A 27,222-nucleotide genomic window follows, 5' to 3' on the forward strand; every position below is an offset into this window, starting at 1 on the left:
TTCTATAAAGGTAGTGGGATATGAAAATAGATGTGGTGTCTTAGTGACAAGACCCAGGTCCTACTAATACTACTGAGGGTTTTGCTCATATTCATTCTTGGAGAGAGTGCCAAATTTCAGTTAGAGATTAATAAAAACAGAGGTGTAATTTTTTTTTTGGGGGGGGGGGCAATTCTAGGACTCCCTTCCAGGGTCTGGAAGTCCCAGGGGGAGAATCCTTGGATTAGGCTGATCAAATGTACAGATGACCTAATAGGTGTGAGCTCTTTGGATGGGAGCTAGAATCAAGAGCCTAAATTATCTCAGAGGTTTGGAAGGATGAGCCACAACCACCGAGAGAGTATTTAACAGAGTTTAAATTGGTTGGGGGAAAAAAAATCACTTGCAAGTATTGGACAAGGCAGACCTATCTTGATGGAAGTTCCTGTGAAATAAAGACCCTGGAGTCTTGGTTGATGATATTCACAAAATGAGCCAAATGGGTAATGAAGATACCAATAAAGATAGTTAAATCTTATGTTGAATTAATAGCCCCTTGGGATCCAGGTCACAGATTCTGCTGAAACCTATGAAGGTCCGAACACTGTGACCCATGTTTTAAGATATGCATTGATGGGTCAGGAGTTTAGAGGCCACAACCCAGCATGGTGAACAATGGAAGCCATAGCAATGAGCCAAGAACTCCAAAGCTCTAGGCCTATGCAACCACCTAGTGTTCATTTGAACTTGTCTTGGTGTGTTCAAAGCTGCTCCTTCATGGTTTCCTGACTCAGTGAATGGCAGCATCATCCACTCTGCTGCACAAGCCAAAAACCTGGGGAGCATCCTTGACACCCTTTTCCTCTACCCTCACCTCCCAAGTGCAGTCTATCATGAAGCTCTGTTGATCTTTCCAGATTTCCCTCAAATTTATCATTTCTATCTCCATCTCCATCCTGGCACACACTACCTCCATCTTGTTGGGACCACTGCAGTGGTCTCCCGGGGTTTGTTCTTGTTCTCTGATTTGTTTTCAGCCCTGCAGTCAGACATAAATCTGATCCCCACTACTTTATTTCAAATCCTTTAATGGCTCCTGTTGACCCTAGAATAAATAAAATCTTCTGACCAAGTTTGCCCTCTCCTTCCTTCAGCATCCTTCCCCACCCTGTCTTTTATGTATCACTGGCCTACTTTCAGTTCTTGTAAGTGGCCATAGTCCCTCCTGCCATGGCCTTTGTAGAATCTTGTTCCCCTGCCTGGAACATAGTTCCCTGCTGTCTTTGCCTTGTTAAGTCCTGCTTGTCCTTCGGCACTCTTCCCTGACTTGACCAACCAGATCAAATCCTCCTGATGCTCTCAGAACACACGACTTCTTTGTCGTACTTACTACAGGTGTGATTTTTTTTTTAAAGAAAATAATAACCATAATATTTTCTGAGCACCTACTATGTGTCAGGACCATCCTTATTACATATTATATCTTTTTTAATACAATGTATGAAATAGTTAAAATTATTGCCATTTCACAGAAAAGAAAACGTCTCTGTTCTAAGCAACTTGCCAAAGGCAGCACAGCCAGGAAGCTACAAAACTGGTAAGAAGCAGCCAGTGGGCCCCTGGCTCTGTGTTCTCTCTCCAGGATGCTGCCTGAGGGGAGGAGGTTGTGAACTCTCCATCACACTCTGGATAATCCTAAAAAGGAAAGTTCCTAGGAGCCCAGGCTGATTATCTTCCTAAAGGCCAGCTCCAGAAACTCAGCCTGTGCTCATTTCTTGACATCAGACAACTAGCCCCTATCCACTGCATCCCTTCAAGCAGGGCTCACCAAGAGAATCTGTGATCATAGACATAAATGGTCTCTAGATGCACCATCCAATAGGTAGCCAATAGCTACATGTGGCTATTTATTGAGTGCTTGAAATGGAGCTAATGTCACTGAGGAACTTAATATAACATTTTTAGTTATGGGGCACCTGGGTGGCTCAGTCGGTTAAGTGTCCAACTTTGGCTTATGTCATGACCTCGTGGTTTGTGAATTCAAGCCCCAAATCCAGCTCTGTGCTGACAGCACAGAGCCTGGAGCCTGGTTTGGATTCTGTGTCTCCCTCTCTCTCTGCCCCTCCCCTGCTCCTGTCCTCTTTCTCTCTCTTAAAATAAATAAACATTAAAAAAAATTAAAATTTTATTTTAGTTAATTTAAATTTAAATAGCCACAGGTGGCTAGTAGCTCCTGTTCTGGACAGGGTAGCCTTAAAGAGTTTTTGCTACACTGCAGGAAACTGATCCGGTCTGCCTAGCTTCCCCTTGCTTGCTCTTGTCAAAATGAACCATATGACCTATTGCAGTTTTACATACACACAGAAGCTTCTTACAAAGATGGCATTGAACTATACATGGCATTTTGTAATCTGCTTTTCTTCTCCTCATGATAGGTTGTACATAGCTCAGTCACTCTGCATACAGTATCCTAAGTGTTGCCCAGTATTTTACATTGTTGGAATGACCCACATTTAATCTAACTAACCCCCCATAATGGACATTCAGGCTGTTTCCATTGTTTTCATAATACAATAACAACTTCAATAAACATCTTTGCATGTAAATCTCTGTATCCATGTGGGAGAATTTCCATGATACATTTCTAAAGGTGGAATTGGTAGGTCAAATGGCAGCCACATTAAAATAATTGGTACATACTGCCAAATTGCCCCCCAAAAGGTGTGACTATGTCAACTTTCAACAAAAGTATAGACTACTGTATGTTTTTCTGTGGTGACAACATTGAGGTTTGTTTATATATATATATATATATATATATATATATATATATATATACACACACACACACACATACACACCCATATACATTATATATACATTAATATATATTTTATATATGTATATATACACATATGTATTTTATATGTATATACATATACATTATATACACATGTATATATATATATATTTGCTAATCAGATATTGTATTGTTTCTTTAACTTACTTTACCTTAATTACTGGTGAAGAAAGCTTTTTCATTTGATTATAAACAATTTGTATTTCTTCTGTTTATTGCCTGTTAATCTTTCTACAATATTTCTATTCTGTTCTTTTTCTTCTTGCTTTGTAAAAGTTCTTTGTATTGTCTATTTTGTCAAATATTTTTTCCCAGACTAATTTGTCTCTTATTGTACTTAACGTTAGCCTTAAAAAAGCTTTGTCAGCTTTGTGTCATTCTTTGTGGACTTTATACACCAATTGCTAAAGGATGGAACAACAAAACAAGCACCGGGTGAGCTACAAAGCATAACCAAGTCTTACACAGTTCTTGCCATTTTGGTTCACGGTCCCTCACAGGTACTTCAAATCCTAGCTTCAGGATTTTCTAGATGAATGATTGGCAAATTTCGTCTTTTTTTAATGTTTATTTATTTTTGAGAGAGAGATTGTGAGGGGGAGGGGGACGGGAGCAAGGGCGGGGCGGGGGAGGGGGTGCAGCTGCAGAAGACCCGAAGCAGGCTCCGCCCTGACAGAGGGCGAGGCACGGGACTGGGACTCACAAACCCGGAGATCGTGACCTGAGCCGCTGTTGGACGCTCTACCGACCCAGCCACCCAGGCGCCCCGTGGGCAAATTTCTTAATCCCATTGAGTTTCGGTCTTCTAGTCTGTAATGTGGAAATAATAAAACTTGCTTTATTGGAACTTGGGGGTACTTGTAGCTCTGGCTTTGGCTTAAGACGTTCCCTTCCCTTTTCCTGCAGCAGCTTCATAAATCAAATCAGACCCAACAATTGGGTTTCCTAAAACAACTGTATTAGGATCTTCTAACGAAACGGGTTGGTGGGAGCATGGTGGACGTGGCAATTAAGATTTATTGAGTACTTACAAGCCGAGTAAGACGCATTGAGTGGTACTCCTAACTTGCGAAAACGCTCTAGAGAGTGCTGTATTTCAATTTTACGAGAAGCAAAGAGCTCAAGGAGCTCAGTTTCGTGTGTCTCTGAACTAAGCGTCTCACTTAGGAGACGCTTGCCTCTGACAGCAAGCCCTAGCGGCCCTTCTCCTCCCTGGGTCCCGCCTTCCGCCTAGGTCGGTTAGACTCGCCGTTAGCTGCGTGAGCGGAAAGCGACGCGGAACTAAGTGGCGCTGCCTCCGGTGTCTCGGACTCTCTCAATTAAAGGCCAGCCTCCCTCCTCTTGGCTTCCCCGCGGTGCCTTTCGGGAGTTGTAGTCAGACGCGCTTCCGCTCACCCTAGGGTGAGTCCAGAAAAGACTCCAATTCCCAGAAAGCCCCGCGGCGGGCGAGTGAGTGCAGTGCTTGTTCTTATCTTTCCTACTTTTCCACTCCTTCCCCTCCTTTCCTTCTCTTCTGAATCTTACACTCTGGACTCCTGTCTAGTTCTTTGTCCCTCTCCCCATCTTTTTCTCTCGTTTTCCGTCATACATTCTCCTATTCCAGGGAGCCAACGCCAGACATTAGCTCCGGTTAAGCGACGACTTGAGACTCAGGGTGCACGAGGGCGGGGGAATCGACACAGAGTGGTAGGGGGGCCGAGAGAGAGGGGGGTGGGGAGGTATAAGAGAGTTGAGTGAGAGGCGAGGAGTAGGAGGAAAGTAGGAGAGAAGTTAGGAGATCGGACGTATGGATCAGGGTGAATGCGGTATAGTCTTGGAGGGGAAAGAGGAAAGGTGGGCGTAGATTTGGGAGACAAGGAGGAGAAAGGTAGTTCATTGCTGTGCCCGGCAGGACCTGTGGGGCCGAGAAATAAGATGGGAAGGATTGACAGATTTGGAGCTCATAAGCTGATCTGACCAGAAGAGGTGGAAGGGGGAGAGGATTGGGCTCAAACAAGTTTCCTTGTCGCTGCTTAGGTAAAGATGAGACAAGATATTGAAATAAAAAAAATGATTTTGCCAATATGGGACTATTAACAATTCATTTGTTTGGAAATTGAGAGAAGACTGGAGTTAAGGCCAGAAGTGGGGTGAGGAGGCAGGAGAGGAGAGGAGGTTGGTTAGGTTTGGGAGAAAGGAGAGATGAATGCCATAGAAAAGGAAATCACAGAAAGAATGGGTTATTGTGGGGGCCAGTGGATCTGGAATTGGGAGGTGAGGTGAGGGATGACACTGACATGGACTGGGGGGGTGCATTTCTGACTTTGCATCTCTCAGGTGATGGAGAGCACCCCCTCAAGGGGTGGACTGAACCGAGTCCACCTACAATGCAGGAACCTGCAGGAATTCCTAGGGGGCTTGAGCCCTGGCATATTGGACCGATTGTATGGGCACCCTGCCACCTGTCTGGCTGTGTTTAGGTAAGGATCCCCTTCATGGCAGGGACCACGTTGAGGAAATGTAATGGGGCCAGCACACTGGAATAAGTTATGGGTTGAAGCTTAGCTTTGGGGGGCTTGGAGATTAAAGTGTGTCAGGCCAAAACAGATGGAGTTAATGGGGACAGCAAGACTGGTAAAGGTGTGGGGAGTGGGATGAGATGTTTAAGAGGCTGTTGAGGGCAGAGATGCAGATGAGGCAGTTTTTGATAATAACATTTTATCTCTACCCCTTTCCAGGGAGCTCCCCTCTTTGGCTAAGAACTGGGTGATGCGGATGCTCTTTCTGGAGCAGCCTTTGCCACAAGCTGCTGTAGCCCTGTGGGTGAAGAAGGAATTCAGCAAGTGAGTCTCTGCTGCATGCTCAGCCAGATACACGTTTCTCAACAGCTAGATATTCCAAGTGTTCCTTGGGACACTTCCAGGAAATATTAATGGATATATCCCAAAGCTTGTATTTAAATAAGTTTGGGAAACTCTGCATACTGTATTTTCCCCCTTGGAAAGATGTGATGTCTACAACAAGGTTCTGGTAGGTATTGCAGTAAGAAATTTGCCTTAAGAAGACACTGATTTCACTCTGAAATAGTGTTCCAAGGGATTACCAGTTCAGAAAAGGCAGAAATAGGAGCCTTTGTGGACCTCCTTGTTTTTGTTCTCTAGACACCCCCTCACCTCTTTGCTTCTGTTTCAGAGCTCAAGAGGAAAGTACAGGGCTGCTGAGTGGCCTCCGTATCTGGCACACCCAGCTGCTCCCTGGTGGTCTCCAGGGCCTCATCCTTAACCCCATCTTCCGCCAGAACCTCCGCATTGCCCTTCTGGGTGGGTATGTCACTTCCATCTTCCTAAGCTAGGAGAGGGGAACTAGGAATTAAACTGCTAATTAAACTGCTGGAGGGGGTGCCCCTGAGGGGCCTCTCTGGGACTTAGTGGGCTCCACCTTTGGGAGCTCGTTTAGGAATAAGTTGGACTAGATGTAGCTTCATGCTATAGGAAAGAAATGTCTTCTACTCATAGCCCATGGAGATGAGGGGGGGAAATAGGGCAGGGGAACAGGCAGGAAACACTGGCAGGGTTCCTTACTCTTTGCCCATCCTGGCATAGGGGTAAGGCCTGGTCTGATGACACAAGTCAACTGGGTCCAGACAAGCACGCCCGGGATGTTCCCTCACTTGACAAGTACGCCGAGGAGCGATGGGAGGTGAGGACTTGGGACTCTGTCTCGGCTTGTGCTCATACTTCCACTGGCCCATAGAGCATTGTTCTCTCTGTTCACTTCTGTTTCTCAGGTGGTCCTACACTTCATGGTGGGCTCCCCCAGTGCAGCCGTCAGCCAGGACTTGGCTCAGCTTCTCAGCCAGGCTGGGCTCATGAAGAGGTAAGGAAACCAGAGGTACATCAGATCCCTGCTAAACTGAGTGTCCAGGGTGGGTTAGGATTACAGGTGGTTAACTGAAAAAGGAGAGCTGAGTGGAGAATAGCCAGAGAGAAATCAAGAAAAAACATGAGAGGACAAGTGGGGATGGTGGCTTTTCTCTGCATCCCTCTACCCTTGTCTTTGTCTATGTCTCTAGCACTGAACCTGGAGAGCCACCCTGCATTACGTCGGCCGGCTTCCAATTCCTGTTGCTGGACACCCCTGCCCAGCTCTGGTACTTTATGTTGCAGTATTTGCAGACAGCCCAGGTGAGGAGGCCAGGCATGCTCTGCTCTTCTCAAGACCCATGAAGAGACTACCCCTGCAGATTATTTCCTGATGTTCTCTTCCCTCATTCTCTCCCTTCCATCCCTCCTACTTTGTTTCTGTCCATTCCTCCCTAGAGTCGGGGCATGGACCTGGTGGAGATTCTCTCCTTCCTCTTCCAGCTCAGCTTCTCTACTTTGGGCAAGGTAAACAGGGGGATGGAGCTGGGGGCTTGTGTGGGCAAGCTGATGGGTGGAGAGATGAGAAGGGGAAGTCAGGTTATGGACAAAAGTGTGAAAGATAAGAATGAACAAAGCACAGATGGGAAAAGAGGGAATGAGTGTATAGGGTTGAGAGGGGGAGAATAGGATGTATTTTGGATTCCAACTGGGCACCTCTCTTTCCCAGGATTACTCTGTGGAAGGTATGAGTGATTCTTTGTTGAATTTCCTGCAACATCTGCGTGAGTTTGGGCTTGTTTTCCAGAGGAAGGTATGAACACCCAGATACACGGCTTCTAGGGAAGAGGCAGGGTGGTCTGTTGCCTTGGCCTTTAAAAAGGAGTGGGGTCTCAGGTGTTAGCTACACTTGTAGTGAGTATAGGGTAAGTGTAGAGTTGTTGAATCACTATGTTATGTACCTGAAACTAATGTTACATTGTATGTCAACTATACCAAAACAACAACAAAACAAAAAACAAAAAAAAAAAGAGTGGGTCCCAGGGGACAGTAGCAGGAAGTAGTTGCCAGGACTGAATACTTGGGTCCCTTGGAGGAGACAAGTTGTGAGTTGAGGCTTTGTGCCCTGGAAGGGGTCTGTCTCAGATAGGAAGATGTTGGTTAGTGACACTTGAGCGAGGGCCCCCTGCCTTTCCCTTCTGTCTTTTCCAGAGGAAATCTCGGCGGTACTACCCCACACGACTGGCCATTAATCTCTCATCAGGTGTTTCTGGAGCTGGGGGTACTGCCCATCAGCCAGGCTTCATTGTTGTGGAAACTAATTACCGACTGTATGCTTACACAGGTGAGGCCAGACAGAGGGCCCCAAGGCCCCTGGCCCCTGGTGATGAAGCAGGTTGGGGATGGGAGTGGGGAGGGAGTGCCAGTTTACGTTTATATTTACCTGGCATTTTAGAGTTCTCTGACATTCCTCCTCACACTTGAAGGTAATGAGGGAGTCTGGGTATGGGGATAGCCTCCTTATCTTCTCTTCCTATCCCTGGGTCAGAGTCGGAGCTGCAGATCGCCCTGATTGCTCTCTTCTCAGAGATGCTTTATCGCTTCCCCAACATGGTGGTGGCGCAGGTGACCCGGGAGAGCGTGCAGCAGGCCATCGCCAGTGGCATCACAGCCCAGCAGGTACCCCCACTTGGGGAAGGTGGGGGTGGGAAGATAGACTGCACTTTGGCTATGGGGTACAAGGTACTCATCTTACAGAGGCTAACATTGGCTCTGTTACAGTAGATGGCGGTCAGTTCTTTGTGTTTGAGTATAGACCATGCACATGAAGAGAAGTCAAGGCTTTAACTGTGGGAGAAGGCAGACCCTCCATAGGCAAAAACATGGGGGAGGAGGTATAGATTTGTGTCTTCACTACTAACCACTTCCTATCTGCATAAACAGCTTGGTTGCTTCACTTCTCTGAGCCTCAGTTTCCTCATCTGGAAAATGGAAATAATGACAGTTCTCACCTTACGGGGTTTTTGGGAGGATTCAATGAGAGAATAGCAGTAAAGCATTTAGCTCAGAGCCTGCCATGCAGTAAGTGCTCAAAAGTTAATAGTTGCTGCTATTTTAAAGAAAAAAACAAAAGAAGACTATGGAAAGGGCAAATGTGCTAGAGCACATTTAGCAGACATAACCAATAGGAACAGCAACTTGGGACAACATCTGAACAGGGATGGGTTAAAGACAGGCATGGCTATGGATTTTTAAATAGTAAGGTGATATTTTACTGACATCAGATGACAGCTTAGGTAGCTTTCCTGCCCTCTTACTTGAGCTCCTGATCCCATTCTTGTCTGTTTTCTTAGATCATCCATTTCCTAAGGACAAGGGCCCACCCAGTGATGCTCAAACAGGTATCAAGCTGCTGGAGGCTGACAGCCCCTGGCACCTGGTGATGCCAGTAGTCCGGGCAGTAAAGTCCGGGGAGTAAACAGCTGGGGTTGCCTGGGGCAGTATTCCTGAATCTTATAGCCATTTCTTGCTTCTACAGTCACCTGTGCTGCCGCCCACCATCACGGACCAGATTCGGCTGTGGGAGCTAGAAAGGGACAGACTCCGGTTCACTGAGGGTGAGTGGCTTCTGGTGGTTGGTTCTTGGTCATTGGACAGAAGAAAGACAATTTAGTCTTGATGAACTGAAAAAGCTATTCATGCATTTTATTTTTTTGTTTACTGCATGGGCTGGTAGAGAAAAGCTGGCAAAACACTTTTATTTTGGGGATGAGCCTGTAGTAGTAAGTAAATTGTCTCAAATCTGTGCAATTTGGATTCAGTAGAAGAGGGAATTGGGAGGGATAATTCACATTAATTTCTCCGATTTGGTGAGCATTAGTTGGGTTTCTTTACTGTGTTACATTGCCTTACTGAATATGGCTGGATCACGCTAGTGTTAGGATGAGCCCTGAAACAGACAAGCATAGGGAATTAGTTTTCAGATTGTGGTGGGTGGCAAGCCCAGGCCAATGACCGGAGGCTGCCACGCAGGGGTCTCAGTTCTTGCCTTTTCTCTCTCCCACCGCCCCTTTCCTGCGGACTCCAGGTGTACTGTATAATCAGTTCTTGTCGCAAGTGGACTTTGAGCTGCTGCTGGCCCACGCTCGGGAGCTGGGCGTTCTGGTGTTCGAGAACTCGGCCAAGAGGCTGATGGTGGTGACTCCGGCGGGGCACAGCGACGTCAAGCGCTTCTGGAAGCGGCAGAAGCACAGCTCCTGAGAGTGCGGGCTCAGACCCGGGCGGGGTGGGGCGGCTGCGTGGAGGCGGACGCAGCCTTAGAACTCAGGTGTTTTTTTATTTACACGCCGGACTCTTATTGTTTAATAAAGTTGTGGAAGTGAGCCACGGTGCCCCCTGGGCGCCTCCCCGCGTGGCTTTTCGTTTATCCTCGTTGGACCTGCACCTTACAGCGCTGGCAGCCCACCTGACCGCCGGAAAGCGAATGGGCCCGAATAGGCTACAGCGCATGCGCCGGGCGTGGCCCCGCCTCCCTGCGCCGCAAGGCTCGCGGGTCGCATTCCGGGGTCGGATTCGCTGGTTTCCCTCAGCCTTCCATGCTGCGGCGGCTGCGGGGCACCCTGGGATAGCGGCGGCTCGCCGGGTGAGCGCGCGCTAGAGCGGCTTGGTCGGGGTGGGTGGCTCAGCGCTGTAGAGATCCACGCGCTGCGACGGGCAGGAAAGCCGGGCAGAGCAGGGCCGGGGGCAGTGGGGGCGTTGTTTGGGCAGGCCGAGATGGCAATGATGAGACTCTCTGCTGGCTCTCGGGCACCCTGATGTGGACAATCTCCCAGAATCCTTGAGTCCTTTCCCCGCCCCGTGCGGTCATTCACCGTCGCGGATACACTGGTTGAGGGCAACAAACTCCGACACCATGCACTCCAGTCCTAACGGGGGAAGCGTCGTGTGTGTGGGGGGGGGGGGGGAGGGAGGAGATAGAAAGCAGGCCAGTGCTAGTAGAAGGCAGGGAATAAGGAAGACGGTGTGACACCCCACACCCACCCACCCACGTATCCTCCTAATGTGCTCTGTCTGGAACAGATCTTGGCCCTTTCCAAGCGCTCCTGATGCCTCATATGCCTCTGGCTTCTTTTCGATCACCACTCTGGGGGCTGAGGCCGTCACAGGTCTTCCCCAGGTCGTATCCCCTCTCTACCCAGTCAAAGCCCCATGGATCCTCCCTCTCCCGGAGAAACCATGAAGCCAAGAAGAAGCGCCAGCGAGAAAAGCAGGCGGCGCTGGAGGCTGGGGTAGCCCGGAAGAGCAAGGTTAGGGGTCAGATAGCTTGTTCTTGGTTTTTTGAGAAAACTTCGGAGGGGGCTGGAGGAGAGACTGGTTGGATTCCAGATGCCTGGGGTATACTGGAAATTGTATCCCCGCATCCCCACTTTTGGTCATTCTCTCCAGTCACCTGCAGAATCCAGTAAGTCCTGGACTCCTAAGGAGGTGGTGGTGTATGAAATTCCCACAGAACGCGGTGAAAAGAAAGGTAAGTAGGGAACTTGAAGGTCTTTTCTCCCACATTTTTGTTGCCCATTTGGTCTGCTGCAATGCAGCCTGGGAACAAAGTTCAGGAGTTAGTGGAGCTCTCCTCTGCTGCTGCAGATGTCTCCCGGGTCCTGCCTCCTGCATACAGCCCTCGATATGTTGAGGCTGCCTGGTACTCTTGGTGGGTGCGAGAGGGCTTCTTCAAACCAGAATATCAGGTTAGTACCTGGAAGAGAGGGGTACTAAATGGTCCCCAGCACAGAATGGCCTTTGAGCTTGGGCACAGCTGAGTGTTAGAGTCTGGAGCTTACAGCTAGCCATATTGCAGAACCTGCTTAATAAAACAGAGAACTTGTCTTCTGCTCCTGGTGTCCAAAGCGTTTTCTTGGCAGGTTTTCCCCTTTCCTGTAATTTGCTGGACTATTTTTCCTGCAGTTCTCCCTGCCTCAGAGGCACCAGAGGGTGCTGTTCCCCCAGGTAACATCCAGTCGTCTTTTGCCCTTTGACTTTTCTGTTTTCTAGACCAGGCTGCCCCAGGCCACAGGGGAGACGTTTTCCATGTGTATCCCACCTCCCAATGTCACTGGCTCCCTACATATTGGACATGCACTGACAGTGGCCATACAGGATGCCCTGGTGCGCTGGTGAGAGGGGAATGGGGCTGCTTATGGTCTTGGAGGGGAAGGAGGAAGTGTGCTAGTGTGCAGGGAGTGAGAGTAAATATGGAGGCTCGGGGGTTCCCGTGAGGGTATTTGTTTTGCAGGCACCGGATGTGTGGGGATCAGGTGCTGTGGGTCCCAGGCTCAGATCATGCGGGAATTGCTACACAAGTATGAATTTTGCCACTTTTCCCCTTCTTGGGTGAAGGAGAGTTGTTCTCCTTTTAAAATGACCTGATTCTCTGTTCATTTGCCTCCTTTTCTTACCGTAGGCTGTGGTGGAGAAGCAACTTTGGAAGGAGCAAGGAGTGAGGAGACATGAGCTGAGCCGGGAAGACTTCCTTAGGGAGGTGTGGAAGTGGAAGGAGGAGTGAGTACGGTGGGTGGAGTTTGCCCCCCCACCTCCCCGCACATGGAGGGTTTGGGTCCTTGCTTCTGAGTCACTCTCCCTAACCTGATGGGCTCTTTGCATCCAGCCCTAAATTCCCTCAGAGAGGGAAGCCCTGGATTCCTTTGGCATTCAGTGGGGTCTCTAAGCGTTGTGAGTGTGTGTGTATTACATACTTGAAAATGCATGAATTTGTGTGTGTGGGTATATATGTATATTGTTTCTGCACTTACCCCATTTTTTCTAGCCTAGATTTCCTCGTCTCTTTTACTTACCTATCCCTACCTTCCATCTACTTGAAATTACCCTCATTCTTATAGGTGTCTGTTATCACAAACCATTTTCTCTGTAAAACTTCTTTGGGTTTTTCCCAAATTGGCTGCCCCCTCCTCTGTTACTGCAGAACTTTATTTCCCTCCCTTCCTCCCTTCTTTCCTTCCTATTCTGTACCCAACATGGGTCTTGAACTCATGACCTTGAGATCAAGGGTCACATGCTTTACCAGCTGAGCCAGTCAGGCAGCCCGGAACTTTATACTTCTTTTAATGCCATAGAAGACCCATACTGAGTTTGTGTGCGTGTCTCCATTAGCTTCTAGAGATAAAATCAATGCCATACATTGCTGGGAGTGTCACTGGGCCTGTACATAGTTGGTGCTCAGGACAAGTTTGCTGACAAAAATCTCTCTGGGCACAGGAAAGGTGGAGAGATCTGTGAGCAGCTCCAAGCTCTGGGGGCCTCACTGGACTGGGACCGAGAGTGTTTCACTATGGATGCTGTGAGTGCTCCATGCCTTGATCCCTGTGGGTGTTGAGGAGGTGTCTAGAGATATGTGCAGGCAGGTGGGATGTTGTGTGTGTTGGGGGTAGCAGGGTGGGAATGCCTGGGTCTCTGAGTGAGGTGATGGGCTGAGAATGGGCTGTTAGATATGGACACTGAGATCATCCCCTAGGGCTCCTCAGTGGCCGTGACTGAAGCTTTTGTGCGACTCTATGAGGCAGGGTTGTTGTATCGGAACCAGCAGCTTGTCAACTGGTCCTGTGCTTTAAGATCAGCCATCTCGGATATCGAGGTGAGGCAGAGGAGGAGAAGCAGGTCTGTGAGAGCTCCTAGGGATGATGGAAATGCCTGTGTCAAGGGGGTGTTGTGAGAATTAAATGAGAATTCATGGAAGGTGTTCAGCACAATACCCAGTGCGGTGTAAGTGCTCGGTGAATATTTTTGAACTATGACTGAATTAGGGGAGGGGGAGGTGGCTCCTGAATCCTCTGAATGTCTTTAGTTGGGCCACAGGGCAGGCTGGTGAGTGGAGGAGAGGCTGCTCTCCAGCCCTGCTGCTGTGACTCTTCCAGGTGGAGAGCCGGCCCCTGCCTGGCCGCACGGAACTTCGTCTGCCTGGCTGCCCCATCCCTGTGTCTTTTGGCCTCCTTGTTTCTGTGGCCTTCCGTGTGGATGGAGAGCCTGGTAAGGGTAGTCCTCAGAGAGGTTGTCTGCTTATCATAACTGCTTTCTTGAGCACATGTGGGGTTGGTGGGAGGGAGCCCACCAGCCTGTTTCCTACATGGCCTGGTGGGAGGTGCGTAGGGAACCTTGGTAGTGTTGGTGTTCTTGTAGGCATTTATTCTGGGTCTTCTGGGCCATGTAAGAAAAGTGCACGTGGGCACTGCCCTTTGGAAGCTTGACCTAATTCTACAGGAGGCTGTTACCCCTTCTCTCTCTCAGAGAAGAGAAGAAAGATTAGCTGGAATAGACAGAGGAAGTTTCTCAACGAGTGATTAGGGCACTGAGAACCCCCAGTGTTCTCTAGCACCAAGTAAGGATTCTAGTTGCTTTTGTTAATGCTCTACCTATTTGTTCCATGCAAGTTATGGAGAAATTCCTTAGCACCAGGTAGCCTCCTGGGCTTCTGGTCATGAGCTTACATGGAAACCCCAGGCTCCTAATTTCCTCTAGTTATACCTGGGGGTCTGTTCAATCATGACTGCTTCCTGTCCCCTCCTGGCTTTAGTTACAGGAGTGAGAGGCCAGGGCAATGACCAGCATTAAGTGCTTGAATTTTGTCTTCAGACACAGAGATTGTAGTAGGAACCACAAGGCCAGAGACATTGCCTGGAGACGTGGCTGTGGCTGTTCATCCTGATGACTCCCGATACACAGTAATACACATTGTGCTTTCTGCCAGCTGACTTTCCTACACATAGCTTTCTCTTCCCTTCCTGTTTGATGGTAACTCCTTTCCTTTGATTTCCTTTTCCTAAGACTTGTCTCGTTTCCACTCTCCAGTGTCTCTGACTCTGTGCCTTTCTTTTCTTGATGTCCTACTTAATCTCTAGCTTAGCAGTTGACAAATTATTGCCTGTGGGCCAAACCCATCCTACTGCCTGTTTTTGTATATCCGCACTTGCATGTTTTATGTATTACCTGCAACTGAGTATTATTACCTAACTGCGCTGCATTGGCAAAGCAGAGTAAATGTGCAGAGACCAAATTTGCCTTGTGGCCTGCAAAGCCTACAATAAACTCTGGCCCCATGAGAAAAAGTTTAGTGACCACTGCTCTAGCTCTTTACCTTCCGGTTTTCACCCTCTTATTCCCAGAGTTTTTTACATTCAGCCCAGACCTTTGCACCCCACACGTGTGCCTGGCCTTGATCTCGCTCTCTTCCTTTCAGCATCTGCATGGGCGACAGCTTCGTCACCCCTTGACTGGGCAGCTTCTCCCCCTCATCACAGACTCTGCTGTTCAGCCACACATGGGCACAGGTGGGTGGAGGCCATGGGAGGGAGAGCAGGCTGGGGATTCTGGAGGAGTGGGGAAGCATCAGGAAGAGGAAGAAAGGAAGGGAGGGAAAACCTTTTCTGGGGTAGTCTCAGTGGGGAGTGGGACGAAAAGGAGGCATGAACAGAGAAGAGAAAAGAGAGATGGGGATGTGGGCGACAACGAAATCTCTGGAAAAGGTCAGGGGTCAGTGTTCATGGTGGTTCTGTACCCCCAGGGGCGGTGAAGGTGACTCCAGCACATAGTCTTGCTGATGCTGAGCTGGGAGCCCGACATGGCTTGAGCCCTCTGAGTGTCATTGCAGAGGATGGGACCATGACTTCCCTCTGTGGGGATTGGCTACAGGTGGTACTGGCCTCAGCGTTACCCCATCCTTTGGGAGCACCCTCTGCCTTTCCTCAATCCTCCCTCTCACACTTTCCTCAATCCTTCCTCTCACACACACTTAGTGGCCTTTAACCTTTACTGTTGCCATTTTTCCCCAGGGTCTTCACCGATTTGTGGCCCGGGAAAAGATTATGTCTGCACTGAGGGAGCGGGGCCTGTTCCGGGGCCTTCAGAACCACCCTATGGTGCTTCCTATTTGCAGGTAACCCCATTTTAACCCTTTTACTTAGGACTTTTCTGGGAAGGGAGTAGATGAAGCTAATAGTGCAATAGGATGGACTCCATACCGCTTGCAAGGGAACAGAAGCTCTGTGTCAGTTTTTTTTTTTTTTTAATTTTTTTGGTTTATTTATTTTTTTGAGGGAGAGAGAGAGAGAGAGAAAGAGACAAAGTGTGAGTGAGGAGGGGCAGAGAGAGAGGGAGACACAGAATCTGAAGCAGGCTCCAGGCTCTAAGCTGTCAGCACAGAGCCTGATGTGAGGCTTGAACTTAACATGATGATATCATGACCTGAGCCGAAGTTGGATGCTTAACTGACTGAGCCACCCAGGTGCCCCTGTGTCAGTTGTTTTTTTTTTTTTTTTTTTTTTTTTTATGTTTATTTATTTTTGACAGAGAGAGAGAGAGAGAGAGAGAGAGAGAATGAGAATGAGTGGGGGAGGGGCAGGGGGAGACAGAGAGACACAGAATCTGAAACAGGCTCTGAGCTGTTAGCACAGAGCCTGACACGGGCTCTAACTCACTGACCGTGAGATCATGACCTGAGCCCAAGTCGGATGCTCAATCAGCTGAGCCACCCAGGTGCCCCTCCCCTGTGTCAGTTTTATTTGCTGCTGTATTCTCAGGTCTGAGGGCCTGGCATGTAGTATGTACTATGTCCCAGTGGGGAAAGGCACAGGGCCTGAGGAGCAGCAGACTCACCCTGCCTCTTTCTCAGCCGTTCTGGGGACGTGGTAGAATACCTACTGAAGAGCCAGTGGTTTGTCCGCTGCCGGGAGATGGGGGATCGAGCTGCCCAGGTAAGGCTGCAGGGTGAGGAAGGAATGGGAATTCCCTGAAAATTGGAATGAAAAAACAGAAGCTGGGGCCCTCCTGCTCCACAGACCTCTGGCCCTGGCATTTGAGAGGAGAGCTGTGGGGATGGAGGTAGGGAGGCCCAGAAAGGGCTGGCGCACATTCCAGTCAAACCCCAAATCTTCTCAGGAGCCTCTGGAGGTCTTTTATGAGTAATAGCACCACTCAGAGGACGCTTGTCTCCTCTCAGGAGGGGTGCTGGTGTAGGAAGCATTATCTAAGCTTTTTTAGAAGCATTATCTAAGGGCCTTTTTCTCCAGGCTGTGGAGTCAGGAGCTCTGGAGCTCAGTCCCTCCTTCCACCAGAAAAACTGGCAGCACTGGTTTTCCCACATTGGGTAAGGGTAAGGGGCTCTATGGAGGTGGGGTGGGGCGATGCCCTGGTTATGCTGAGAAATCACTGACGTCCTCTTGGCAGAGACTGGTGTATCTCCCGGCAGCTGTGGTGGGGCCATCAGATTCCCGCCTACCTGGTTGTACAGGAGCAAACGAAGGTTGGTAGGAGGAAGGGGACGGGGAGGGCTGGGCACGGTGGAAAGAGAAATAGCCATAGCGCAAGCATCAGAGACTTTGAGCACCCGTCCCAACCCCCTGCCTTTCTAGAGCTTCATGGTCTTAGTCATGTAACCCACTGCAGGATCAGAGTGCCTGAGCGGGCACTTCTTCATCTCACTGCCGGAGGGGGTGGGCCATCCCTAGACCACATGGGAGAACACGAAAGTCGGTGATGTTTCACACTGGCAGAACTTCCCTGTTCTCCCCCACCCCTTACTTTTTCTGTAGGATGACAGGGAGGATTGTTGGGTGGTTGGGAGGACAGAGGCCGAGGCCAGAAAAATAGCTTCAGAGCTGACAGGGAGACCAGCGGCAGAGCTGATCCTGCAGAGGGGTGAGTGTCTGTGTTGTGGAGGGCAGGGGAGAGCATCTGGGCCTTTGAGGGGGCAGATACTGAGGTGGAGGAGGTGGGGTTAGGAAAGTTGGGAATGGGGCAGAGTGCTATGGTCTTTGTGGGTGGGGTTGGGCTGGAAAGGTACACAGTTGTGGGCTGGAGGTTCCAGTTGTCCCCCATTCCCTGTTCTGTTTCCCAGACCCTGATGTCCTGGACACATGGTTCTCTTCAGCTCTTTTCCCCTTTGCTGCCCTGGGCTGGCCCCAAGAGGTGAGGCGAGGTGAGGGGAGGAGAGTGAAGGTGGGGATGATGAAGTAGACACTTGGCCTTCCAGAGAGCCTCAAGGAGAGCTGCAAGAACAGAGCTTGGGCCTCTCACTGCTTATCTTTTTCCTCCTAGACCCCAGACCTCACTCGTTTCTACCCCCTGTCACTTTTGGAAACTGGTAGTGACCTTCTGTTCTTCTGGGTGGGCCGCATGGTCATGTTGGGGACCCAGCTCACAGGGCAGCTCCCCTTCAGCAAGGTAACAGCACTTTAGTGCTGAGCCCCTCTCGTGGACTCCCCAGTCTTCCCTAAATCTTGTTCTCTGTTCTAGTCCCTAATGAAGTATTTTCTGTGGTCCCAATTCCTCTTTCCTGATTCTCTTCCTACCCTAACCCCTGTTGCATGGAGGCCAGAGATTCCCTGGGCACTTCCGGGGAAAGGCTCCCCTAGCTCCTCTGCTGACTCCCTCCATGTTCCCAGGTGCTTCTTCATTCCATGGTTCGGGACAGGCAGGGCCGGAAAATGAGCAAGTCCCTAGGGAATGTGTTGGACCCACGAGACATCATCAGTGGGGTGGAGCTGCAGGTCAGGATGAAATTTGGCAAGGGATGGGTTTGTGGGAGAGAAGAACTCTCTCTGTGGAGAGGACCCGGCTGGGAGGGAGAGTGGGTGGGGCCCTTGTAGCAGCAGGGTCTTTGACCAAGGCCAGTGAATTACCCATCTCAGGTGCTGCAGGAAAAGCTGAGGGATGGGAACTTGGACTCTACAGAGCTGGCGATCGCGGCTGCAGCACAGGTGAGTCACCAACGTCCACTTCATCTCGGCCTCTAGCTCAAGGCCTCTGGTTTTCTTCACAGCCCAGGTTTCTGATCCTGCAGCTGCGTAGGCATCTGCCACTCCTCTTCTCCCTCTGGTTGTAGAGAAAGGACTTCCCTCATGGGATCCCTGAGTGTGGGACAGATGCCCTAAGATTCACCTTGTGCTCCCATGGGGCCTTAGGTAAGCCTGGGCAAGGGAGGGGTCGGGGCTGTAGGCACCCTTGTAGAGGGTGGGGCAGGGTCAAGGATTCCCTGTGCTGCTGCCACCCACGTGTACACTCCCCCTCTTCCTATTCCTCTAGGGGGCGACTTGCACCTGTCTGTCTCCGAAGTCCTGAGTTCCCGGCATTTCTGCAACAAAATCTGGAATGCCCTGCGCTTTATCCTCAATGCCTTAGGGGAGAAATTTGTGCCCCAGCCTGCAGAAGAGGTAAGAGAGAGGCTTGGGAGGCAGAATCATCAGGTCTCTGGGGGCTGAAGATGGCATTTGGAGCGAAAGGACACAGGGGAGTCGAGTCGTCCCATCCTGAAGCCCTTTGCTGCCCGCAGCTTTCCCCTTCATCGCCCATGGATGCCTGGATCCTGAGCCGTCTTGCCCATACTGCCCGGGAGTGTGGGCGAGGCTTCCTTGCCCAAGAGCTCTCACTTGTCACCCATGCCCTGCACCACTTCTGGCTCCATAACCTCTGTGATGTCTACTTGGTGAGTAGACTGGGGTCATGGTGTGGCATTCCACTCCTGTTACCTGCTTCCTGTCCGCCTTGAGATCCAATTCCCTGGCAAAGGGCTCTGCCTCTTTTTGATAGGCCGAGAACTCAGTGCTTTTCTTCTGAAACTGTGCAAACCACACTGACAATTTTATACACCTCCCCACACTCCTGAGAATCCCTGCGCTAGATTTCTACATCTCAGTTGCTCCAGAGTGTGTTCTGGGACAGCCGACGGGGTCCAAGATGCCCTGTGCTCCTGCCCATGTTCACCCACAGCACTCTTCACTGTCAGGGCAGTGAGTGTGTAGAGAAAGGACACAGATAATGGCCTGGGCCTGTTCCCTGACCCTCTGGCTCCCTCCCCAGGAGGCTGTGAAGCCGGTGCTGTTGCACTCGCCCCGTCCCCAAGGCCCCCCTCAGGTCCTGTTCTCCTGTGCTGACATCGGTCTCCGCCTCCTCGCCCCACTGATGCCCTTCCTGGCTGAAGAGCTCTGGCAGAGGCTGCCCCCCAGGCCTGGAGGCTCCTCTGCCCCTAGCATCTCTGTTGCCCCCTACCCCACTGCCTGCAGCTTGGTGAGTACGCATCCCTGATGTCTGGGTATGGGACCACTGGTGAAGGGCTGGGGAGCAGTCTTCTCAAAGGGTTTGCTGCTGTAGGGTCCTCAACAATCGTGATTTGTACTTTAGTGTAGAGTCTTTAGGAGGATGGGTTGTTCTCACAGGTTTGTGTTGGGGGCAGTATTATCCCCATAGACAAGAGCAGAACTTTGTCCCTAGACTGACCATGCCTCAGTTCTCCATCTTTAAACCAGGGGTAGTAATAGTTAATAGCATGGTTGTGATGAGAACTAGATGAGAACTAATAGGATGGTCCCCAAATTGCTGCAGTTTTAAGCTTTAATAATTTCAGAAGGAAAAATACTACAGACTCACCCAAAAAATAATTTTAAAGTTTAATTATTTAAATTTCTTTATGCTTATTTGGTTTTGTGAGTTTTGAATGATACGGTTTAAATTCCAACTTACTTTTGGTTGTTTGGTATATTTGACCAGAACAATTAACAGACATCAACACAAACATCAACTAAGACGTCCTTAGATGGTACCCTAGGTTTTGCTGGGTTCTGTTCCTTGAGGTGGTGAATTTTGTGTGTAGTGGAGAGGAGAGAGTATGTTGCCCTTAGCAGATCAGGGTGGTCAGGTGGAGAGTAGAGCCAGGAGAGCTGATATCAAGTCTCCCAGGGGCCTGCTTATCAGCTCTGGGTCTTCATCTCCAGGAACACTGGCACCAGCCTGAGCTGGAACAGCGCTTCTCCCGGGTCCAAGAGGCCGTGCAGGCACTGAGGGCTCTCCGAGCCACATACCAGCTCACAAAGGCCCGGCCCCGAGGTGAGATGGGTCCTGGGCTCCTGAGTCCCTGCAGAAAGAAGGGGTTGGTGGAGGAGTGGGGAGAGCCTGGAGGGCAGAGCCCAGAGTTAGGAGGTGCAGGATGGGGAAGGAAGCAGGATCTCATGCTTTGACACTGACAGTTTCCCTTTCCTCCTCAGTGCTGTTGCAGAGCTCAGAGCCTGAAGAGCAAGGCCTCTTCGAGGCCTTTCTGGAACCTCTAGGCACCCTGGGCCACTGTGGGGCTGTGGGCTTCTTACCCCCAGGTGTACTGGCTCCCTCTGGCTGGGCCCAGGCTCCACTCAATGATACCATTCAGGTGTACATGGAGCTGCAGGTGCTTAGAGGAGATTGGAGGGGGAAGGAAGGGATTGAAAAGGATGTTGGGAGGAGGGCAAGTGGTGGGTTCTGTAAAAGTGAGAAGGGCTCCTGAGAATGGGGTGGAGACAGGTACTGGACAGGCCGCAGATGGTACAAAGAAGGCTGAGCCTTCTCTGTTCTTCCACAGGGGCTTGTGGACCCCCAGACCCATCTATCTCTGCTAGCTGCCCGAAGACACAAGTTGCAAAAGCAGCTTGATGGCCTCATGGCCTGGACCCCATCAGAGGGGGAGACGGAGACTAAAAGGCAGCAGAGGGTGAGGCTGGAGGAAGCCTGATTCCCTGTGGGAATGTGGGCCGGAGGGGATGGGCCTTATATATCTGGATCCTCACCTGCTTCTCTTCTTGGGTAGCTTTCTTCCCTCGAGTTGGAATTGTCGAAGCTGGACAAGGCGGCCTCTCACCTCCGGCAGCTGATGGATGCATGTCCTAGCCCCAGAGAGCTCTGAGCTCCAGCTCACTATATGGTGGTTTTCTTCTCTTCCTGATCTGCCTTTGAGGACAGACAGAATCTGGCAGCTGTCAAGCATGATGGAGATTCTGAGACCTTGTGGCTCACTTCCCATATTTCATAAATAAGGAAACCGATTGGTTTGGTCAGTGTCACTGGGTGTCCTCAAGATGCTCACATTCCTGCCCAGCCTCCCTCTTATACAGTCCTACCTGGAAGTTTAGGAATGAGATAAACTTGGTCTTTTTTATTCCTCTTTCTCCTAGTGGTGACTTTCTTGCCTTTCAATTGTTCCCTGAGGCTTTGGTCTAGGAAAAGAGGGGGGCTGCCTCTTACCCTGGGGCTAAGCCTGGGGCTCTGGGCTGCAGTAGGAGTGTGCATGCTGGCAGTGTCTGCCTTATTGGAAGAAAGAGGAGCGTCCTGGTAAGGCCTGGGTACTCTGACTCGGGTTCCACCTACTTCTTGGAATTACTGACAGTGTCCTGGCTCCTGCAGACCATTTCTCCTCACCAAATGGAAGGTACCCCGCTCCTTGGCTTTATCCTGGGGTGGGGTGTGCTAAGAGGAGCAGGTACTTCCTCTGGGCCCGAGGGGCTGCAAGGCACGCTGGGGCTTGAATGCTGCCCCTGTTCTGTGTACCTGATACCAGACTGCCAGGGACATCTTGACCAACCTCTGACAGATGTACATCCCCACTGATGCAGACACCCACTGATCCACCCTAAACACCTTGTGTCATCTCCGTGGAATTCAGGGACCTGCCTCTTACATGCCCAAGTTATATTCTGTCTAGCAGCTCTGAGGCTATTACTTATGGTAGGCCTATCATGGTCTGTAGCTTCCGTGGTGCATTTAATCCTCCTGAGAACCTTAGGAGGTGGGCGTTGGCTCCATTTTGGAAATGAAGAAATGTGCTCGGAGAATAAAAGTAACTTGTCCAAAGTATCAACTGGGATTCAACCCAGTACATAGGTGCAGGTTCATTTTGGCTGCTCTAACCAAGCATCAAATATAATGGTGGGTTAGGCAAGGTGGACATTTCTTTTGCTGAGCAGAGGCAGTACAGAGTTCTGTAATAAAGGAGGCCCACACCCTATTTAATCTTATTTCCTGCCATTCTGATACACTGTTTCCAACTCTAGGTCTAAGATCTGCTCTACCCTACCCCCACCCCCATCCTACCCAGAGAGAGGAGGGAGAGGAGGGGTTGGGCAGCTTCCTTTCTGTCTTCCCCCAGTTCAAATATTTCTATATGCTGGGAACTATTCTGGACCCTTGGATTCATCAATGACTGAAACAAAGGTCTTTGTTTACTTTAATTCTAGCAAGGAGAGTCAAAAAGAACACATGTAAATAAAGTAAACTATACACTATGTCTGAGAGTCGTAAATGCTATGGGGAAAAAAGGGTAGAATAAGGCAATGTGGAAAGGGACAGATTGTAGTATTAAATAGGGGGTCAGGGTAGAACTCACTATGAAAGTGAGATTTAAGCAAGGACTTGTAGGAGGTGCAGGAATTAGCCAAGTGGATGCCTGGGAGAAGAGTGTTCCAAGTAGAGGGAAGAGCCAGAGCAAAACTAAGATGGGAGCATATCCTGAGTGCTCAAAGAGCAGCAAGGAGGCCAGTGTTGGGGGGAAGAGTAGGAGATAAAGTCCATTGTGGGGTAGGGAGTCAGGAAAGCTCAAGGCAGATCATCTAAGGCTGTGTTGTCCAAAATGGTTGCCATTTAACGAATTCAAAATTAAGTACAACTAAACATTCCGTTCCATAGTCACACTAGCTACATTTCAAGTGTTTGATAGCCGCATGTGGCTAGTGGCTACCATATTGGTCAGTGTAGGTTCTAAAACATTTCCATCATGGAAAGTTTATTGGAAAGCACTGGTCTATGACCTGTAGGCTACTGGAAGGACTTTGTTTTCTTCCCTCAAATAAAAGTGCCTCTCCTTTCAGAGATGCCATCAGGAAGTTGTATACTGTCTTTCTCCTTGTAGCTGTTGCCATTCCTAGCTGACAGGCTGGGAAATACGATGAGCTGTGTGCTAAGCTAAATGTAAGTGAGCCATGTGCTCAGCTAGAATTTACGTGATTACCCAAAAGGAGAAGAACGGCAATTAGGTGTGTTCAATCCCAAAGCATTCTTTTCCCTGTACTGCTCTGTCGAGTCTTGGAAGAGAGTTTTTTTGAGGAAAGAATCTGGAAATCACAGCCTGGTGATCCCAGGCCCTGAGATGTAGGAATCAGGTTGAGAGGCAGTTAGCTGTTTGCTCCTTGGAAATCCAGACATCCAATTCCCCAACTTGGGTAGGGCCTACACACCTGACCCATGAGTGTCACCTGCACCTAGTGCAGGCAAAGGACAAGTCATGGAACACTGGGGCCCTTTTTAGCTCCCAGCTACCTCTCTTCCAGGTTGCTAATCCCAGGATAGTTGTAAAGGAAAATAGAGGAATTTTGTTTTGGAAGTTTTTTGTTTCATTTCCCACTTGCAATTCCCCCCTCATCTTCAGGGATGCTCTATTTGGAGCCGTTGCCTTCTCCTCCCTCCAAGGAAGTCAGCCTCTAATTTCCCATGGTGGTGATACTGGGTAGGTGGGGAGTATGGTAGGTAGGGGAGAGGACTGTGGAGAACAGGAAACAGTCACATCAGTACCCCCAAATGGTCAAGTTTGAGCTGCATGATTGCATTTTGAGAAAGCTGGTAAGAAGTCAAGATCATCTTGGGTGAGGAGACAGAGGAGTGCCTGCCTCAAGAAAATCAGAAGGAAGTCCCCCTTGAGGGGACTAGGACTTCTATGTCAGGACCATGGTTGAATTTTAACAATCCCTACTACTCAGGCTCACTTACCTGCCCATGTACCCTACGTAGCTTCTCCATGTAATGCTCACAACAGTCCAAGCATCAGGTACTATCATTCCCACTTTGCAGGTGAAGAAATGGAGGCTCTGAGAGATAAGAAATTTACCCAGGACTCAAGCGTGGGCCTGTGGGACTGTATGTCCTCACAGCCAGCACAAGCTTTGCTAGCACCCACCCTCCCCACCACTCACACCTGGCTGGCCGGATGTCCTCTCACAGGTGGAACCTCTCATCTATCGCTGGAGCTGCCTCCCAAGCAAAGAAGGATGAAATGAAAATCTTGCTTAAGTCAAGGTATTTGTCTGGTGTCCATTGCTAATGGACCTAAAGTGAGTGATTTACCCTCTGTAAGCCTCAGTGTTCATCTGTAAAATTGGACAGTGACACTTACTCTACATTCAAGATCACTGCAAGCATCGAAATGGGAAAGCATCAAGTCTGGAACAAAGTAGGAATTCAGTACATTTCTTGCCTTTATTCCTAGGTATTCTGAAGATCTCAGCTTGAAGTGTGTGTTCACGCACATGCATGTATAAGTGTGGTGCATGGGTCCTCAAACAGTTAACTTCCCAGATTCTTTCTAGGCCTTTCACACTGGTGTTGAGGGAGAGGGTGTCCATCCCGGAACCCCTCTGCTTAATAAGGGGGAGAGTCAGAGAGTTTGGTGTCCAATTCCATTTTCCTGCCAGCTCTCTGTTCACAAACCCACAAAGGCAAGTCATTGAATTCATCATATTTACTGCCACTCGGCAGGGTTTAGGGCATCTTTCCTGTACCTTGGTGGTCAAATGCCTGGGCCAAGGGAGGACACAGGTTTCGACTGTTCTCAGACTTTGCAGATGGCACGGTGTGGGGATCCTGCGTGATGGAGGGTGACATTGGTCCCAGGTGGGAGGTGGAGGAGGAAGCAGAGCTGGGGAAGAGAAAGGGTTAGAGGGAAGGGTGTAAGATGGCTCTCACTCACCCCTTGGAGATGGCCAGACCCCAGCAGAGAGGCCCACACTGACTCAGAAACACACTCAAAGTTCACACAGCCTCACCTTTCCCCTCCCAAAGAACTACCTTTTCGAGCAATTCCAGGAAGCTGGAATCATAGGAGAAATTTGCTAGAAGGGAGTCCTTCAGCTTCAGCTGCAAAATCATTCTTGGCCCTAGGGATCAAAAAATACAGCTTAGTGTCCAATTATTAGGGCTATATTCCTTCAGAGATGCGGGCACCCCTGCCTCCCCCGCCCCAAGTTGCTCTTCCCGGACAATGCCCTTCAGGACCCACTCGATGCAGGGGTTCAGCCCCAGACCTCTGGAAGCTCAGGACTGGATGCCTCTCTTACTCCCCTCTTTGGCCTCTTCCTGCTATGAGCACCCAGGCATCAAGCCCTCCAGCCCTCACCTGTTCCCTGTGAGCTGCTCAGGAGTGTCAGGAAGAGGAAGAAGGGCAGCCTGGCCCCCATTGTGGCCACCTCACTTCTTGCTTCTCTGATGGACAGAAGAGATGTCTGAAGCCCCAGCTAGCTTCTCCTTACCAGGCCTGCCTTTCTATACTCCACTCAATCCTTAGCATAAGTGTTTGGGGGGGGAAATGAGAGAGGGAAGCTGGGTAACTGGATTTTCCAGTTCTCCCAGTATGGCTTTGAGGACCCAGAAGAGGGCCATTCACTGGGCTGTTGGGGAAAATAGAAGGTGGTCCCCTTTCCTCAATCCTGTGCCCCACCCCTTCCCTATGTCTGGAGGCTTTGATGGGGACGGTGCCCAGTTCTACAGAGAGGGAAGTTAAGGAGGTGTCCCTCCTGCAGGTGTCTGGGCCCCACCTAAGCCTGGGCCTCTACTTGTTCTTTAGGGATTAATTATTAACAGCAATTAATTTCCATCATTCATGCCACCAAAGGGCTCAGGAATGTGGGCCCAAAAGGGAGGGGTAGATTACACCAAGTTTCTTCCCAAACCCAGGTATCCTACTCCCCCAGGCACACTGGCTTTCTGTGAGAAATCTGGGTAAAGGGGGAACTTTCATCCTTGAATGTTTTGTATTAGTTGTTCTAAAACATCCTATATACTCAGGTGGAGACATGTGTTTCATCAAATACTCTCCCACCCCCTGCCTTATGCACTCATCCTTACACACAGGCACTCCAAAAGGCAAAAACAAGGACAGATGTATAGAGAATGTTTGGAGCCCATCTAGTTTACCACCTTTCATTACAAATTAGCAGACCAACGCCCAGAGAGGGCATATGACTCATTAAGGCCACACAGCAAGCCAATAGTAGAAAGATTAGAAACCATCCCTCATTATGCCAGACACAGGGACAAGCTCAACAGATTGACACACTAGTCACATAAGCCCCCTGGAACACACAAAAGCACATGCCCTTTGTCTTCCTATTTGCTTTCCTATGTATTATCTCCCTTCTCCCTTAGAAACCAGTGGGCCCAAGCACAGAGGGATGGAAGCAGTGAGAGCAATGGGCCGAGTCAGGGAGAGAAGCCAAAAGCAAAAGCAAAAGACATTCAGGTTTGGACATCCAAGGGCTCTCAGGCTTCTGTGGGAGAGCAGGAAGATAAGAATGGGAAGAATAAGTGGACAGAAAGATGAGCAGGCACAGGAGGTATGAGAAAGGGTAGAAAGCAGGAGCATAGAGAGATGCTTTGGGCATCTGAGTCTTCTTAAGAGGAGAGCAGAGGCACCCTTATGTCTTTCCCAGCTGGTGCCCCCAACTCTTTCTACATAGTCATGCTAGGAACATTAGAACCACTATTTCCTTTAATGCTTGTAATGACCCATTGAAGTAGGTAGTAGATCACCCCATTTTAGGGATGAAGAAACTAAGACTTAGGTCACATGACTTGCTTGAGATTGCACAGGTTGGGAGTAGTGGATTCAGAACAGTCTGGCTTCAGAGCTAAGTTCTGAACCTCTGCATTGCACTGTTCTTGAACATGATTCATGTCTTCCTTGGTGCTCCTTTTCTC

General features: G+C 49.6%; 3 protein-coding genes across 9 annotated transcripts; 2 read left to right on the plus strand and 1 right to left on the minus strand.

Annotated features, from left to right (window-relative positions):
• The first annotated feature begins 4,272 nt into the window (after positions 1-4,272).
• GTF2H4 (general transcription factor IIH subunit 4) lies at positions 4,273-10,061 on the plus strand. 3 transcript variants are annotated; one of them, XM_045500667.1, is made up of 14 exons: positions 4,273-4,525; positions 5,156-5,298; positions 5,557-5,661; positions 6,011-6,142; positions 6,421-6,517; positions 6,606-6,694; positions 6,891-7,002; positions 7,138-7,206; positions 7,409-7,492; positions 7,891-8,023; positions 8,267-8,358; positions 9,033-9,080; positions 9,218-9,296; positions 9,767-10,061. In XM_045500667.1, the coding sequence occupies exons 2-14, from the start codon at positions 5,159-5,161 to the stop codon at positions 9,937-9,939; spliced, it is 1,353 nt and encodes a 450-aa protein (XP_045356623.1). In that variant the 5' UTR covers positions 4,273-4,525; positions 5,156-5,158; the 3' UTR covers positions 9,940-10,061. The 3 variants fall into 3 exon arrangements, with proteins under 3 accessions (XP_045356623.1, XP_045356621.1, XP_045356622.1); XM_045500665.1 differs by having other exon boundaries at positions 4,274-4,525; positions 8,228-8,358; XM_045500666.1 differs by having other exon boundaries at positions 4,275-4,493; positions 8,228-8,358.
• A 95-nt stretch (positions 10,062-10,156) lies between these two features.
• VARS2 (valyl-tRNA synthetase 2, mitochondrial) lies at positions 10,157-21,646 on the plus strand. Of its 4 annotated transcripts, XM_045500662.1 has the most exons (30): positions 10,191-10,321; positions 10,759-10,985; positions 11,125-11,206; positions 11,323-11,423; positions 11,728-11,849; positions 11,969-12,035; positions 12,137-12,234; positions 12,949-13,030; positions 13,205-13,324; positions 13,605-13,716; positions 14,320-14,408; positions 14,924-15,014; positions 15,248-15,375; positions 15,516-15,619; positions 16,355-16,436; positions 16,752-16,828; positions 16,909-16,984; positions 17,274-17,379; positions 17,579-17,649; positions 17,779-17,904; positions 18,126-18,230; positions 18,372-18,440; positions 18,566-18,644; positions 18,766-18,893; positions 19,013-19,165; positions 19,540-19,746; positions 20,451-20,562; positions 20,721-20,896; positions 21,068-21,196; positions 21,293-21,646. In XM_045500662.1, the coding sequence occupies exons 2-30, from the start codon at positions 10,785-10,787 to the stop codon at positions 21,386-21,388; spliced, it is 3,189 nt and encodes a 1,062-aa protein (XP_045356618.1). In that variant the 5' UTR covers positions 10,191-10,321; positions 10,759-10,784; the 3' UTR covers positions 21,389-21,646. The 4 variants fall into 4 exon arrangements, with proteins under 4 accessions (XP_045356616.1, XP_045356618.1, XP_045356615.1 ...); XM_045500660.1 differs by lacking the exons at positions 10,759-10,985; positions 11,125-11,206; positions 11,323-11,423 and having other exon boundaries at positions 10,157-10,321; XM_045500659.1 differs by lacking the exons at positions 10,191-10,321; positions 11,125-11,206; positions 11,323-11,423 and having other exon boundaries at positions 10,649-10,985.
• Positions 20,481-25,960, minus strand: SFTA2 (surfactant associated 2). 2 transcript variants are annotated; one of them, XM_045500668.1, is made up of 4 exons: positions 25,643-25,960; positions 25,315-25,403; positions 24,241-24,338; positions 20,481-20,590 (listed from the first exon to the last, which is right to left on the minus strand). In XM_045500668.1, exons 1-4 carry the CDS (start codon positions 25,701-25,703, stop codon positions 20,542-20,544), a joined length of 297 nt encoding a protein of 98 aa, XP_045356624.1. In that variant the 5' UTR covers positions 25,704-25,960; the 3' UTR covers positions 20,481-20,541. The 2 variants fall into 2 exon arrangements, with proteins under 2 accessions (XP_045356624.1, XP_045356625.1); XM_045500669.1 differs by lacking the exons at positions 20,481-20,590; positions 24,241-24,338 and adding an exon at positions 24,974-25,165 and having other exon boundaries at positions 25,643-25,887.
• Between the last annotated feature and the right edge of the window lie 1,262 nt (positions 25,961-27,222).

The sequence above is a fragment of the Leopardus geoffroyi genome, chromosome B2 (assembly GCF_018350155.1).
Source record: "Leopardus geoffroyi isolate Oge1 chromosome B2, O.geoffroyi_Oge1_pat1.0, whole genome shotgun sequence".
NCBI classification, from domain to species: Eukaryota; Metazoa; Chordata; class Mammalia; order Carnivora; family Felidae; genus Leopardus; species Leopardus geoffroyi.

Excerpts from the sequence above, each read along its gene's own strand:
- SFTA2 (XM_045500668.1), bottom strand. The coding sequence starts at position 25,703 with ATGGGGGCCAGGCTGCCCTTCTTCCTCTTCCTGACACTCCTGAGCAGC. Across the intron at positions 25,404-25,642 it reads GAGCAGCTCACAGGGAACAG|GGCCAAGAATGATTTTGCAG; the intron begins GTGAGGGCTGGA and ends TTTGATCCCTAG. Across the intron at positions 20,591-24,240 it reads TACGTAGGGTACATGGGCAG|GGACTCAGGAGCCCAGGACC; the intron begins GTAAGTGAGCCT and ends TTCTTTCTGCAG.
- VARS2 (XM_045500662.1), top strand. The coding sequence starts at position 10,785 with ATGCCTCATATGCCTCTGGCTTCTTTTCGATCACCACTCTGGGGGCTG. Across the intron at positions 10,986-11,124 it reads GGGTAGCCCGGAAGAGCAAG|TCACCTGCAGAATCCAGTAA; the intron begins GTTAGGGGTCAG and ends CATTCTCTCCAG. Across the intron at positions 16,985-17,273 it reads TTGTACAGGAGCAAACGAAG|GATGACAGGGAGGATTGTTG; the intron begins GTTGGTAGGAGG and ends CTTTTTCTGTAG.
- GTF2H4 (XM_045500665.1), top strand. The coding sequence starts at position 5,159 with ATGGAGAGCACCCCCTCAAGGGGTGGACTGAACCGAGTCCACCTACAA. Across the intron at positions 7,003-7,137 it reads AGTATTTGCAGACAGCCCAG|AGTCGGGGCATGGACCTGGT; the intron begins GTGAGGAGGCCA and ends ATTCCTCCCTAG. Across the intron at positions 8,024-8,227 it reads CCGACTGTATGCTTACACAG|AGTCGGAGCTGCAGATCGCC; the intron begins GTGAGGCCAGAC and ends TCCCTGGGTCAG.